At 42.8% G+C, this 14,151-nt stretch overlaps 1 protein-coding gene across 1 annotated transcript; it reads left to right on the top strand.

Moving 5' to 3' along the window:
- Positions 1-264: 264 nt before the first annotated feature.
- LOC110499952 (G1/S-specific cyclin-D1) lies at positions 265-11,717 on the top strand. The gene is made up of 5 exons (XM_036959225.1): positions 265-640; positions 2,209-2,424; positions 2,846-3,005; positions 8,131-8,276; positions 9,670-11,717. Exons 1-5 carry the CDS (start codon positions 443-445, stop codon positions 9,823-9,825), a joined length of 876 nt encoding a protein of 291 aa, XP_036815120.1. The 5' UTR covers positions 265-442; the 3' UTR covers positions 9,826-11,717.
- The last annotated feature ends 2,434 nt before the right edge of the window (positions 11,718-14,151 follow it).

Genomic DNA, 14,151 nt, shown 5'->3' with positions numbered 1-14,151 from the left:
GAGGATATTTTTGCAGAATTCTGCAGTCTCAATTTGGTGTTTGTCCCATTTTGTGAATTATTGGTTAGTGAGCAGACCCCAAACCTCACAACCATAAAGGGCAATGAGTTCTTTAACTGATTCAAATATTTTTTAGCCAGATCCTAATTGGTATGTCGAATTCTCTCTCGCTCTCTCTCTGACTGTCTCTCACGGTGGACGCCGCCTTCCTATAATCTGCTCTCTAATAACAACAGGCACGTCACTGACAAAGTGCGCGGAGGGGAGGGGAGTTTATTGAGGAGAGCAGAGTTGGGTCGCCTCCTGAGAGCTTCGACACAGCAGTCGCAGCAGACAGAGCAGAGCAACATCCAAGGTACTTTTAGGGGAAGCAATCAATCAGTTTCTCTATCAGTCTCTCTCTGTCTCTCTCATTGCTCGAGCGACTGCCGAAGCCGAAGGAATGGAACGTCAGTTGCTGTGCTGTGAAGTGGAGACCATCAGGAGAGCTTACCAAGACTCGAACCTGCTCAACGATAGAGTTTTGCAGACCATGTTAAAAGCCGAAGACAGCTATCTCCCAGCAACGAACTACTTCAAATGTGTACAGAAAGAGATTGTACCTTGCATGAGGAGAATTGTTTCTACATGGATGCTGGAGGTTTGTTCAAATAAACACTTTCTAACAGATACATAACATTCCATTCACTGAAACATATAGATCTAGCCTATATGCCCTTTGGAATAATAATAGGCAACATACGCTACTAACATGCGTCTATGAAGATTACTTGTCCTGTGTTGGTCAACATTTTCTATAGGCCTACCTTTAAAATGTGTTTATTACATTAGACCTAGTTATTCACCCAGTTTATAATTTGGACTACATTGAGAGGTTGTCTGTGAGACTCATTGAGCCTCATTTTACCAGATACATGCTGCAAATGACGTCAAATATTCCCTTATATTATGTATTCAAGGGAACGAACAATTTAGTTTCATAATTCTCTAAATTAAAGTCAATGTACACGTATGCAGTCACAAGTGCCAAAATGCGCCATCTTTGTTTTCTTGTGGTTTATAGCACTTTTGTGTGTTTAAAAATGTTATAATTTTGTCACTGATGTTTTTGATATAGTAGGCTAATTGAACTCATATGCATTTGGAGCTATGTTTATATTGTTAAGTTACAAATGGATAAAGCAAACTTCCAACTGAACCATCAACGTGGATGTGGGAGTTGTAAAGGTCGAATCTAGTCTAAATATGGTTAATAGCTTCGATCCCTTTTGAGACAATGCAATGAAAGTGTCATATAATGAAAGAAGAGACATTGCTTCAAATTTACATGATAAAAATGTTCTCGTGATGTGGACGAATATACTTTTTATTAATTTCTAAAGTTGCATGCTGTAATGAGATGTGGGCGCATGGTCCTTGTCCAATTTAGTGGCTTACAAAAAAAGTTATTTTTGAACCAGTATTATTTTAGCTATTCGGAATAAGACACTTCTGTCCGATGAAGTATACGTATTGGACTGTTTACATTCAATTGTTACATGCTAAAACAATTAAAAAATATTAAAATATATTTTTTGAAAATATGACGAACTGCAATTGCTTTCTACGCCACGTGCTTGCCTTGAGGCCACCTTTGTGTCCACGAGTGAAATAAAATGTATGTCAAAATGTTGTAGATTAATCCAAAAGGTCTTACATCTGCATTTACGGTCACATAATATGCACTTATATGCATGTATGACTCGTGTTATTGTTTGTTGATGACTTTGTAGTAGTGATGGTCACCGATATGTAAAATCTCTGCATTTTTCGATTTGATATTGATATCATATCGGTTTGTAGAAAGAACAGTTCATACAACTGCTTTCGGATTGCCCATTGGCTCTGGGGGTAAACGTTCTGGTGGCCTAAAGCTACCCAACCATTATGAAAACAAGGGGATCCCTGATGCCAACAGTTGTATGCTTAAATCCGAAGCTTTTTTTTGCATCCAGGAACAGTCATGTATGCTTTTCTTTTCTTTTTTTACACAACAGTGTAGGTTAACAGGGAGAATAAACCAATATCATGATATGCCTTGCTCATATCGATATCAAATTATAGTGATATAATATTGAATTATCAATATTGGTGCCCACCACTACTTTGTAGTATATACAGGTATAGGCAGGATATGTAACACATCTTTCCTTTGGTTTTTGATCACAGGTGTGTGAGGAACAGAAATGCGAAGAGGAGGTTTTTCCCCTCGCTATGAATTTTTTGGACAGATATTTGTCTGTTGAACCGACAAAGAAGACCCGACTACAATTATTGGGAGCTACCTGCATGTTTCTGGCATCTAAAATGAAGGAGACCATTCCTCTAACCGCAGAGAAGTTGTGCATATACACTGACAATTCCATCCGACCAATCGATTTGCTGGTAATTTGACTTCCTCATCATGTTCTCATTAGTTGTAACCAATGTAGATTCTGTTAACGAGCTTTTGTATAATATAGCATAGTCTATGCCTACAATCATAACTATAATTGATGTGTTTATTATAGTCCATATAGCCGTGGTTAACTTTGGGAGATCAATCATTTAAAATGAAAAAAACAACTAAAACTCTGAATTAAATTCTCAAACCTAATTCCCATAACATACTGTATCAATGATTGTAATGATAAGTCATTGGCACAGTGGCAGAGCGTAGGCCTGTGTGGTGCATACCCCCTCTAGTGGTGTCTTGGTGTCTTGAACCCTTGCACATTGTCCTACTACAGGTTATTCTCTCTCTCTCTCTCTCTCTCTCTCTCTCTCTCTCTCTCTCTCTCTCTCTCTCTCTCTCTCTCTCCTACAGCAAATGGAACTACTAGTATTGAACAAACTGAAATGGGATCTAGCCTCAGTGACTCCGCACGATTTCATAGACCATTTCCTCTCCAAACTACCCATCCATCAGGACACCGAGCAAATCCTGCGCAAGCATGCCCAGACCTTTGTGGCCCTCTGTGCTACAGGTATGCATAACGGGAGCTCCACCACCACCTGCATGTCTTGTTACAGATGTAGGACCTTAATTTGATCACCCTGTTGCAGGAGAACCTTCCTGCAATGCAGGACATTTAAAACTTGTAGTGTATTTGAGGTTTTAAAGGCTTCTGAAGTTTGTAATTTCCATTTATACATTTCAGCATTGATTTTTCCTTACAAAAACATCCATTAATTATAATCCACATAATAATTCACATTTCCTGTGACTGTAGAAAACTTTGTCAAATTAAGATCCTACATCTGTATACTGCTGACTGCTCTTGCTGTTGTTATTTAGTGCTAATGATTTAGAGGGCTGTTGTAGGCCTACATATCCAGCTGGGTTATAGATATACTGTCTGTGTGGTACTAAAGATGGGTTTTTAAGGTAAGAAGTTATATGGATATTTGTCAATGGCGTGATCAATCCCATAGTGAAAGCTGTGAGTTACATATATATTGTCTTCTCCTTATGTCTGATCAGTAGGGCAAATACTTCAGGGAGATACTTAGACATAGCTGCTGTTGCACCGTCCGTTTTCCACCGTGTAGAAATCCTTTAAGCTCTGTCATAGGCCTGCACAATGGAAGACTGCTCTCCAATTGCAGGCAGACTTTTAACCAAGATGATACTGAGGAGAATACCTGCTCTGTAGGTTTCAAACCTGTACCTCCTCCTTCAACAAAAGTGGATTTGTGCTAGAGGAAACTATTTTGCCCTGTGGTAAGTCAGGGGAAAACTCAAGGTGCTGTTTGAAGTTACTGCTTAATTTATGAGATTGAATGAATGGTCCTGAAGGTGGTTTGGGCTGGAGGGGGTTAAAGGGGGTTTGGGCTGGAGGTGGAGGGGTAGAGGGGGTTTGGGCTGGAGGGGGATTAAGGGGGTTTGGGCTGGAGGTGGAGGGGTAGAGGGGGTTTGGGCTAGAGGTGGTGGGGGTAGAGGGGGTTTGGGCTGGAGGTGGTGGGGGTAGGGAGTGGAAGACAAGAGAGTGTGAAAGCATGTTGAATATCCTGTATGTGCTATTTATGATGAGTAATACTTCTAAGGAAGGGATTTAACTATTCTGAACAAAATATAAGTGCAACATGCAACAATTTAAAATATTTTACTAAGTTACATTTCATATAAGGAAATACATTAATTGGGCCCTAATCTATGGATTTCACAAGACTGGAAATACAGATGTGCATCTATTGGTCAAAGATACATATGAAAAAGTAAGGCATGGACCAGAAAATCAGTCAGTATCTGGTGTGACCACCATTTGCCTCATGCAGCACGACACATCTTCACATAGAGTTGATCAGGCTGTTAATTGTGGCCTGTGGAATGTTGTCCCACTCCTCTTCAATGGCTGTGCGAAGTTGCTCCATATTGGCCGGAACTGGAACATGCTGTCGCACACGTCCATCCAGAGCATCCCAAACATGCTCAATGGAAGACATGACTGGTCAGTATGCAGGCCACAGGAACATTTTCAGCTTCCAGGAATTGTGTACAGGTCCTTGCGACATGGGTCTGTGCATTATCATGCTGAAACATGAGGTGATGGCAGCAGATGAATGACACTGCAATGGGCCTCAGGATCTCTTCACAGTATCTCTGTACATTCAAATTGCCATTGATCAAATGCAATTGTGTTCGTTGTCCGTAATTTATGCCTGCCCATACCATAACCCCATTGCCATGATGGGGCACTCTGTTCATAACGTTGACATCAGCAAACCGCTTGCCCACACAACGCCATACACGTAGTATGCAGTTGTGAGGTCAGTTGGACGTTGGGCCATATTCTCTTTAACAACGTGGAGGCAGCTTAGGGTAGAGAAATGAACATTCAAATCTCTGGCAACAGCTCTGGTGGACAGTCCTGCCAATTGCATGCTCCCGCAAAAAGACATCTGTGGCATTGTGTTGTGTGACAAAAGTGCACATTTTAGAGTGGCCCCCAGCCCAAGGTGCACCTGTGTAATGTTAATGCTGTTTAATCAGCTTCTTGATATGCCACACCTGTCAGGTGGATGGATTATCTTGGCAAAGGAGAAATGCTCACTAACAGGGATGTAAACCAATTTGTGCACAACATTTGAGAGAAATAAGCTTTTTGTGAGTATGGAACATTTCTGGGAACTTTTATTTCAGCTCATGAAACATGGGACCAACACTTTACCTGTTGTGTTTATATTCTTGTTCAGTGTCGTTTTGAACTGCTGCCGAATTGTTGTTGTCAAAGGTGTTTCGATAGGCTTTGACACACCCCTTTGAAATACCTCTGTGAAATACACCCCTGTGAAATACCTCTGTGAAATACACCCCTGTGAAATGTATTTACTGTACTTCCTTCATCTTGCCACCATAGAAGAGATTATCCCCTTTTTATGTCTCCTTTTTTCTGAGACTGTGGAGTCTCTTGTTTATATAGTTCCTTAAGGGCGGCTACTGGCTGGCATTCCTACATTTAATCTAAAGTCTTTCATGCATTTAGTTCCTTTCTCTTTAAGGGGAGCCTATGATTGGGTAGATTTAGTGAGGATATGATTGGGTAGATTTAGTGAGGATATGATTGGGTAGATTTAGTGAGGATATGATTGGGTAGATTTAGTGAGGATATATGATTGGGTAGATTTAGTGAGGATATGATTGGTTAGATCTAGTGAAGATATGATTGGGTAGATCTAGTGAGGATATTGGCCCAGATAATGGCTCTCTGGCTTGCCTTTATGCCTGTGTCAAGTTCAATTAATCTGACAGCTCTCTACCTCAATCCTTGTCTCTAAACTCTTTGTGGTGCAGGCTCTTGTAATGGGAGCTCAGTCACAGTGATGCCCCATACTCTTTGCATGGGTTGGTGGGTTTAAAGGGGGCTTGTCTCCTAGACTGGGAGGCCTCATAATTAATATGGTCAAATTAATGGTCTGCGCCTGGTGATTAGACCTGTTGTTTCACACAATGTGTCCCGCCCGAGGAGCCCCTCTGTGTGTGTGTGTGTGTGTGTGAGCACCGCTGCCTGGAGTAGATGCATTGTCTATCTAACCACTTAAAAATAGGAAGTGAGACGTGATCTTTCCAGAGCGGGGTACCAGGAGAGCTAGTTGAAGGGTGATTTATTGCATTGTGAGGCTGCGGAGAAGAGGAGAGAAAGGGGGTTTGGCTGGAGGGGGTTTGAGCTGGAGGGGGTAGAGAGGGTTTGAGCTGGAGGTGGAGGGGTAGAGGTAGTTTGGGCTGGAGGTTAGGGGGGTAGAGAGGGTTTGGGCGGGAGGTAGAGGGCGTAAAGAGGGTTTGGTCTGGAGGGGGAGGGGGTAGAGGCAGTTTGTGGTGGAGGGGTTTTGAGCTGGAGGTAGAGGGGGATAGAGAGGGTTTGGGCTGGAGGTGGAGGGGGTAGAGGCAGTTTGGGGTGGAGGGGTTTTGGACCAGAGGTAGAGGGGGTTTAGGGTGGAGGGGGTAGAGGGTGTCTGGGCTGGAGGTCGGGGTTAGAGGAGGTTTGGGCTACAGGTAGAGGGGGTTTGGGCCGGAGGTGAAAGGGGGTAGAGGGTGTCTGGGCTGGAGGTGGAGGAGGAGGGGTAGATGGGGATTGGGCTGGGGCTAAAGGGGGTTTGGGCTGGAAGTGGAGGGGGTAGAGGGGGGTTGGGCTTGGGGTAGAGGGGGATGGGCTGGAGGTGGAGGGGGTAAAGGGAGTTTGGACTGGGGGTAGAGGGGTTTTGGGCTGGAGGGGGTAAAAGGGGGTTGGATGGAGGGGGAGGAGGGGTAGATGGGGTTTGGCCTGGAGGGGGTAGAGGTGTTTTGGGCTAGATGTGGAGTGGTAGAGGGCATTTGGGCTGGAGGGGTAGAGTGTGTTTTGGCTAGAGGGGGTAGATTGGGTTTGGCCTGGAGGTGGAGGGAGTAGAGGAGGTTTTGGCTGGAGGGATAGAGGGGGTTTGGGCTGGAGTTGGAGGGTTAGAGGAGTTGGGGCTGGAGGTGGAGTGGGTAGAGGGGGTTTTGGCTGGAGGTGCAGGAGGAGGAGTAGAGGGGGTTTGGACTAGAGGTGGAGGGGGTTTAGAGGTGAATGTCTCTTTCTTTCTCTGTGTGTGATTATTAAGCAGCTCTTGGGCTAAATAAATCATTAATCACCAACATCATTATTCCAACAAGTGCAATAGGTTTCCCCCTTTTTTTAATTACATGTTTTATCTGCTCTTTAATCTTACCTAATGTGCTGTATGCATGCCAATTTACTCTCTAAGTGGACAGAGAGAGGATGATAGATAGAGAGGATAGAGAGAGTGAGCTGGAAGGGGAGGATAGAGGGGTCTGGAGAGAGGAATACAGAGATAGGGGCATAGAGAGAGGGCGCTGGAAGGGGAGGATAGAGAGAGGGGTCTGGAGAGAGGAGGAGGGATGATGGCTGCAGGGGTGTAATAAGGTCTGGGACCTACAGCAAAGTTCATCAGTACCAGGCAGGGCATCCTGCCACATATCAGCATGATGTCACTAGAGCTTTAGAATGCCTCTGTTCTGATTCTGCTGGAAGCACGGTCTCTCTCCTCTCTGCCTTGCCATTATCTGGTTGTGTCACATTAAACTGCCCCATCTCCCTCCTCCCCCATCCCCCTCACCTCTTCTTCCTCCCCCACACCTCCTCTTCACCCTTCACTGCCAGGGTGGTGGATGGAGAAGATGTGGATAGTTAGAATGGCCCATTGACATTTGTAATCTGTGTCTTGTTGTCTCACCCTGTGTTGCCTGCTCCCTATAGATAGTCAATGACCTGAGCTGCCTCGTTGCAGCCAGTGAACAAGGTCATTATTGAATTGTTTGTGGATCAAATGCCTTGCTTCAGGAATTTGACCTGTTGCCTCTCCTCCTTCCTTCCTTCCTTCCTTCCTTCCTTCCTTCCTTCCTTCCTTCCTTCCTTCCTTCCTTCCTTCCTTCCTTCCTTCCTTCCTTCCTTCCTTCCTTCCTTCCTCTCTCTCTCTCTCTCTCTCTCTCTCTCTCTCTCTCTCTCTCTCTCTCTCTCTCTCTCTCTCTCTCTCTCTCTCTCTCTCTCTCTCTCTCTCTCTCTCTCTCTCTCTCTCTCTCTCTCTCTCTCTCTCTCTCTCTCTCTCTCTCTGTCTCTGTCTCTCTCTCTCCACCAGATGTCAAATTCATTGCCAACCCTCCGTCAATGATCGCAGCGGGCAGTGTGGCGGCTGCTGTGCAGGGGCTGCATCTGAAGATGGACGATGCAATGTCATCCCAGCAACTGACTTACTTCCTGTCCCAAGTCATCAGAAGTGACCCGGTACGCGAGGACAACCCAGTCTCATGCAAAAACATTGAACTTGAACATATAGCTCCGAAGAGCTCCTAATATATCATAATTATGCACAGCTTTTCATACTTTTCACACTTCATATAACTCGTGGGGGAGAGGGGATGACAGTAGAACCAGAGAGGAGAGAGAGAGAGATCCGAGAGACGGATGTGGAGCAGCAGGTAGCCATGCCATAAACCCTGTCTCTGAAAGGGGCTAGGAAATGAGAGGCGAGTGAAGTCAGCTACACAACAACAGTGTGAAAACGTTCTCGCTCATTGTTCCCATGGTAATTGGTACAGGGGCCTAACTCTTGTGGCGTTCCAAAAGGAAAGGAGGAAAACATCTAAGTCAAATTAAAGTAGAGGAGGTACCATGATTAAATGCACTTTTGAGCATGTACTTTTTTTCTAGAAGTCTGTTGTGCATGTTCACATAACGAACACAGGACACAGTCCTAATTTCATAATTCAATACAGAATCTCTCATTATTTCAGAGGAATGTCACAAATTACTTTTTTTTAAATAAAAACACTTTTAAGCCATCCTCTCTTTTAGGTTAATAACTTAGTATTGTTAGCAATAGAATAACTTCTGAATCCTTCCTCCACTGGTCTGGCTCTAGTTTCCACAGGCCTCTTTGATCCAGGTAATAAGAACCGTAATCATTAGAATGAGATCCCTGGGGCTCTCCTTCCCCCACCTGACTGAGGGTCTGGCCCTCTTATCCTTGGCCCAGTGAATTGCTTTAGCTCCTATTGTTTTGGGGCCATAAATGGGTGCTAGCAGATTGGGTTTCCAGTCGTTCTGGATGTATTGTCTTCTTCCTAATCCTCACATAGTCACAGCCCTTCCCAGTAGAATACCACTCTGCCCTTGTGGTTCTATGTGTGCTGCCACGACTCCTTAGCCGTGGTCATTGCTACCATTGTCATACCATTCTAATAATGTATACAGATGTAGGATCTTAATTTGAGACAGTTTGCTACAGCATGAAAATACGTCAGCAACAGGAAATGTGAATTATTTTGTGGATTATAATTCATGGATATTTTTTATAGGGGTTGATACATTTGACATTATAGGCAAATCAAGTCTGAAATTTGAAAGTGGATATTATAAACTTTTGAAGCCTTTTTAAACCTTGAATACACTACAAGTTTGAATTTCCTGCAATGCGGGGAAATTCTCATCAACAGAAGAGTGCTCAAATTAAGATCCTGCATCTGTATTGTTCAGATTGATTGAACATTGTTGTTAGAAGGCAGACCAAAAGGTCACCTGTTAGTCAAATGCCCCTGACTGTAAGTGGCGCTCATTACTGAGAGACCATCTAACGCTAGTTCATATCTCATCACTAACGATGTGTCTCCCTCTGCAGGACTGTCTACGGGCGTGTCAGGAACAGATCGAGTCCTTATTGGAGACCAGTCTCCGTCAGGCACAGCAACACACTGTTTCCACGGACACCAAGAGCATGGATGAGGAGGTGGACCTCTCGTGCACGCCTACGGACGTGAGAGATGTGAACATCTGAGTGGGACAGTGTTGTCTGGTGCACTCCAAGGAGAGGCCATAGATGGAGGAGAGGGCTTCGGGGAGAGAAGAGGATGCGCTGATTGACACTGTCTCAGCAGCACCGCTCCCCGCTGACTGTGCTCTCACCTACTTACATACCTGCTCATAGCACTGGGACTGGTCTGGCCTGGCCTGAACGTCTTGTCTGGCTCCCAACATGTGTTGTAAGGGATCAGCCAGGTCTTCCTACATTGCTCTCTGTCCCTTCACTGGTTTAAGGCAGCATCAATTGGGCGTGGTTCCAAAACAAGCTTGAATAAGAGAAGAAAATGAGATGTAGTGCTGTATGTGCAACATAGACAAACTATAGAATAATGAACTAGGTCTTCTTTTTGTTCAACAGATTGAGAACCAAACACCTGCAATTCCTCACATAAAAAGCTAGTTTGAAGTTGTTTGATGACATAGGTGTTTTAAAGTGTGTTAAGTAAACCCACTTCTAAAGGAACAGAGGTTTTGCTGTGCCTGGTTTGTTTGGTATGTCCATGCTTGCCTCAACGATGAAACCAACTTTGAGATATTGTTTAGAAAATCGAGTCTTCTAACCTCCTGTTATTTTTAAATGGAGAATGTAACCATATACAATGTAATTTTGTTTAGCATACTTTTTTCAATTATCATCAGAGGACTGTGGATTACCTCTGTCATATCTGCTGACACACTGCCTTCGGAAGACAGCAAGCTAGCCAGTACGGTACAGTTACTTCAGAATGTCGTCAGGAAGAAGCCTACATTCTATTGTACTGAATACTTGCAGCATTGCATTCTGCCACAGAATGATTAGCTAGCTGTCCTGTATGCTCTCTCTATGTAAGTTAACATAGTCCACAGTCTTTATAGAAGTGTTACTCTGTCTTACTTTCTAAAAACATTCCATCAGAAACGCACTTTGGGTCAATAACTCTTTACTGACTATTTTTTGAGAAGAATGGAATGGTTTGGGAACAACGACAGACCTGCCTCAGGGATGTCTAAATGTGGTGTTATGTGGGAAAGGCAGGACATAGTAGGATGTTTTGGGGAAGTCTAATCTATTTATCCAGCTATAGTACCTGGACCCAAGCTTTCTTAATAGTAAAGACACAGTGAAAGATGGCGGTGCCATCCTCAAAAGAAGGCACCTTTCTATCAGTTCTCCTCATGATAGTTGATGACAGATTTGAACTTTTCTAACTGCTTGAATTGAATCTGAAGCTTGTAATTTATAGTTACATGAACAACAACTATTTATTGCACAATATTCTATTTTCAAGGCCAGTGTGGATCATGATGACAGAAGGCTATTTCATGTCAATATGTCAAACCATTCAATACTTTGAAAGGCATGCGAGGTGGAAGTAAACTCAAAATATTACTATGAAATCATTGCATTGGCTTAGTGTACTGAATGTTGAAGAAAAGCTCAAATTAAAAAACAAAATGTTTAAAATTTTCCCCTGTCATCAAATAAACATTTAAAAGGCTTTTATATCATTTTGCACAAATTCAAATATGTATTTTTTGTATTGTTAGAGATCTGTGGAGGATGAATCTGGAAGACATAACTGAAGTTGCTAAGGGGTTGCTAGGGGAGTGAAAGGGGGCCATGAAGTACAGTATGTGGGTAAACTGCAGAATCAATGCGTTTGATTGTATAATGACAGAAAAATAACAAGTGAACACTCCTTAAAATCAGGCTGCTATGGAGGAATATTCCCAGCTAAGTTTCACGACTAAATGAAATTAAAAATAAAATAAAAACAATGCTTTCTTTTCTTATCAATTGTTTGCTGCTACTTTGTAGATATTTTTATTAAAATGTCAATATACTGCCATGTAATAAAATACATTATCTTATAGAAAATTATATGATATTATTGATATTGTCCTTCTTTCATAGTTGTATTGGTATGTGATCAGATTTTGTTTTTTAAACTCTTGTTATATGATTTCTGCTCTATTCAAATAGTTTTTTAAATAGAGCTCCTGTTTCCTTCACAATACCTCATGCCACAGACACAATTATACGTTAATTTCATCTGAGTTTTACTTTTTTATTTGCCTATGATGATAGTTCTGGTAAAGCATTATGATAAAAAAAACTTAGGATTTAATACCATTATCCAAATGGGTCCTGCAGGGAGCTAGTAGAAAGCAGTGATTGAACCTGGTGCCATAATAACCAACATGACGTAATATCGTTGTTATAACTCCTTTATTACATCTTTATAAGCCCTTTTTAAGTTGTTTCAGTTAAGAAGCCTGTATCCCCCATTAGGTCGACGATGGCCCTATATACATATAATATATATATATATATATATATATATATATACAGCTTTTGTACAAATTGAAAGCAGATATGATGGACTTTTGTAAATGGTATCTTTACCTATTAAGCCATAGGTTGTTTTCTGATAGCGATTTAACACCATTTTGATAAAAATAATAAACATTGTGCCATCCTGTGTCATCAGCTCGAAACGACCAGAGACATGACATTATCAATCATGTGTTTTTACTGCACAATAAATGGAAAATAAAAATGCGACCACTGCATCTTTTGTCTTTATAGTATGTTAGTGTCCCATACTGAGCCAATATTGTATTTTTTTTTGTCATAACATAAGAAAATAATGTACGCCTCTGGTCTCTGTGAGCAAAGTCAAGTAAATGCATTGCATGAATATGATGCTGCTGGGCATGTCTTTCTCACTTTGATCCCTACCTAGTGGGGAACATTTGTTAAAAAGACATCAGGCTCGTTTGCATGCGCATGTGTTGGTGTGTGGGGGCGGGGGGTGGAGATGGAGGGGGGCAATAGAGAGGAAGGAGAGGGACATAGTACATACTATTTTGTTATGCATGGAATGCTTTTGAAGGAGGGTTCTGTATAGAGGAATGGAAAGGCTGAAACCCTAATCCTTTCTCACAGGCCAGTGAACATGAGCTGGACAAACAGTGAAGAATGGGCCAGGGCAGTGGAAGGAGAAGAGCAATGCTGTAGCCCTACCTCCTACCGCCAGACCGTATTAAAAATGCCACCCTATTCCTTACACAATGCTGTACCCCTACCTCCTACCACCAGGCCGTATCCCAAATGCCACCCTATTCCCTACTTAATGATGTAGGATCTTCATTTGAGCAACCTGTTGCAGGAGAACTTTCCTGTAGTATATTTGAGGTATTAAAAGGCTTCTGAAATGTGTCATTTCCACTTTGAAACTTCAGACTTGATTTACCCTTACAGAAAATGTAATTAATTAAAATCCATGTAATAATTGACAATTCCTGTTGATGCAGGATTATTGTCCTGCTGTAGCAAACTTGCTCAAATTAAGATCCTACATCTGTAGTGCACTACTTTGCCAGTCAGCCAACCTCCATGTGCCTCAGGTCAAACTGCACGACCATTGTTACGTCACACAACAGAACAGCTGCTGTGGTAACCAGCCTCTTACTGCATAATGTCATTTATTAAACAGTAGAGAGAGAAGTAGCTTTATCCCCTTCATTAGCTTGTAAGATTGTAAATCTGCTTTTAGTTTCTGTCCTCCAGAGAGGTAACACTGCAACCATAAAGAGTAGCCTGTAAAGTGATGTACGCTGTGATGTGTAAATTAGTTACAGTATAACGACTGCAGGGTTTTTCTCTTATGTGACCACTTTCGATACCAGCTGTCGCTTGTCTAGAATACTGCTTTCTAGAGAATGCTGCTTTCTCTCTCTCCTTTTCTAAATGATCTCTCTTACCAACACAAAATGCTCTTACAGACAGTGCTTCTCAGAGTTGTCCGCTTTGTGCTCTTGCATTTTCCACTGACACAGCATTATGAAGAAGAGGGTCATGGTCGTTGGCACACAGGTTTACAAGCGAGAAAGCTGGCAGCATTTGACGTGAAGTGCTGTTTGTTTGCAGAGCGGAGCCTTGAAGTAGAGAGAGAGAGATACCAGAGAGAGAGAGAGAGAGAGAGAGAGAGAGAGAAAGAGAGAGAGAGAGAGAGCAAAGCAATGTTATCAGTGGGCCTCAGTTCATGCCGCCAGTCCGATCCTCACCTGCTGCAGAGTGCTATAGGCCAGCTGTCCTTTCGGCAGCTGGCCCCTGCCTGCTTTGTCCTGCTGAGTTCTGATCAAGGCCTTTTCTAGGAAAAGGAAAATCAGAAAGGCAGCTGTCCAGCAGCATCAGGACAAAACCAGCCTGGCAGGCAGCAACATTGTGCAGACAGCCTCTGTGGCTCTCATTCACTCTCAACCAACTGTAGTGGCATGTGGTGTCACAGGGTCCCAGAGGAAGGGTCATATCACC

Source organism: Oncorhynchus mykiss, chromosome 2 (assembly GCF_013265735.2).
Source record: "Oncorhynchus mykiss isolate Arlee chromosome 2, USDA_OmykA_1.1, whole genome shotgun sequence".
In the NCBI taxonomy this organism is placed as follows: Eukaryota; Metazoa; Chordata; class Actinopteri; order Salmoniformes; family Salmonidae; genus Oncorhynchus; species Oncorhynchus mykiss.
The sequence above is the reverse complement of the archived record's forward strand: the minus strand, read 5'-3'. Positions and strand labels throughout refer to the sequence as shown.

Excerpts from the sequence above, each read along its gene's own strand:
- LOC110499952 (XM_036959225.1), top strand. The coding sequence starts at position 443 with ATGGAACGTCAGTTGCTGTGCTGTGAAGTGGAGACCATCAGGAGAGCT. Across the intron at positions 2,425-2,845 it reads TCCGACCAATCGATTTGCTG|CAAATGGAACTACTAGTATT; the intron begins GTAATTTGACTT and ends TCTCTCCTACAG. Across the intron at positions 8,277-9,669 it reads AAGTCATCAGAAGTGACCCG|GACTGTCTACGGGCGTGTCA; the intron begins GTACGCGAGGAC and ends CTCCCTCTGCAG.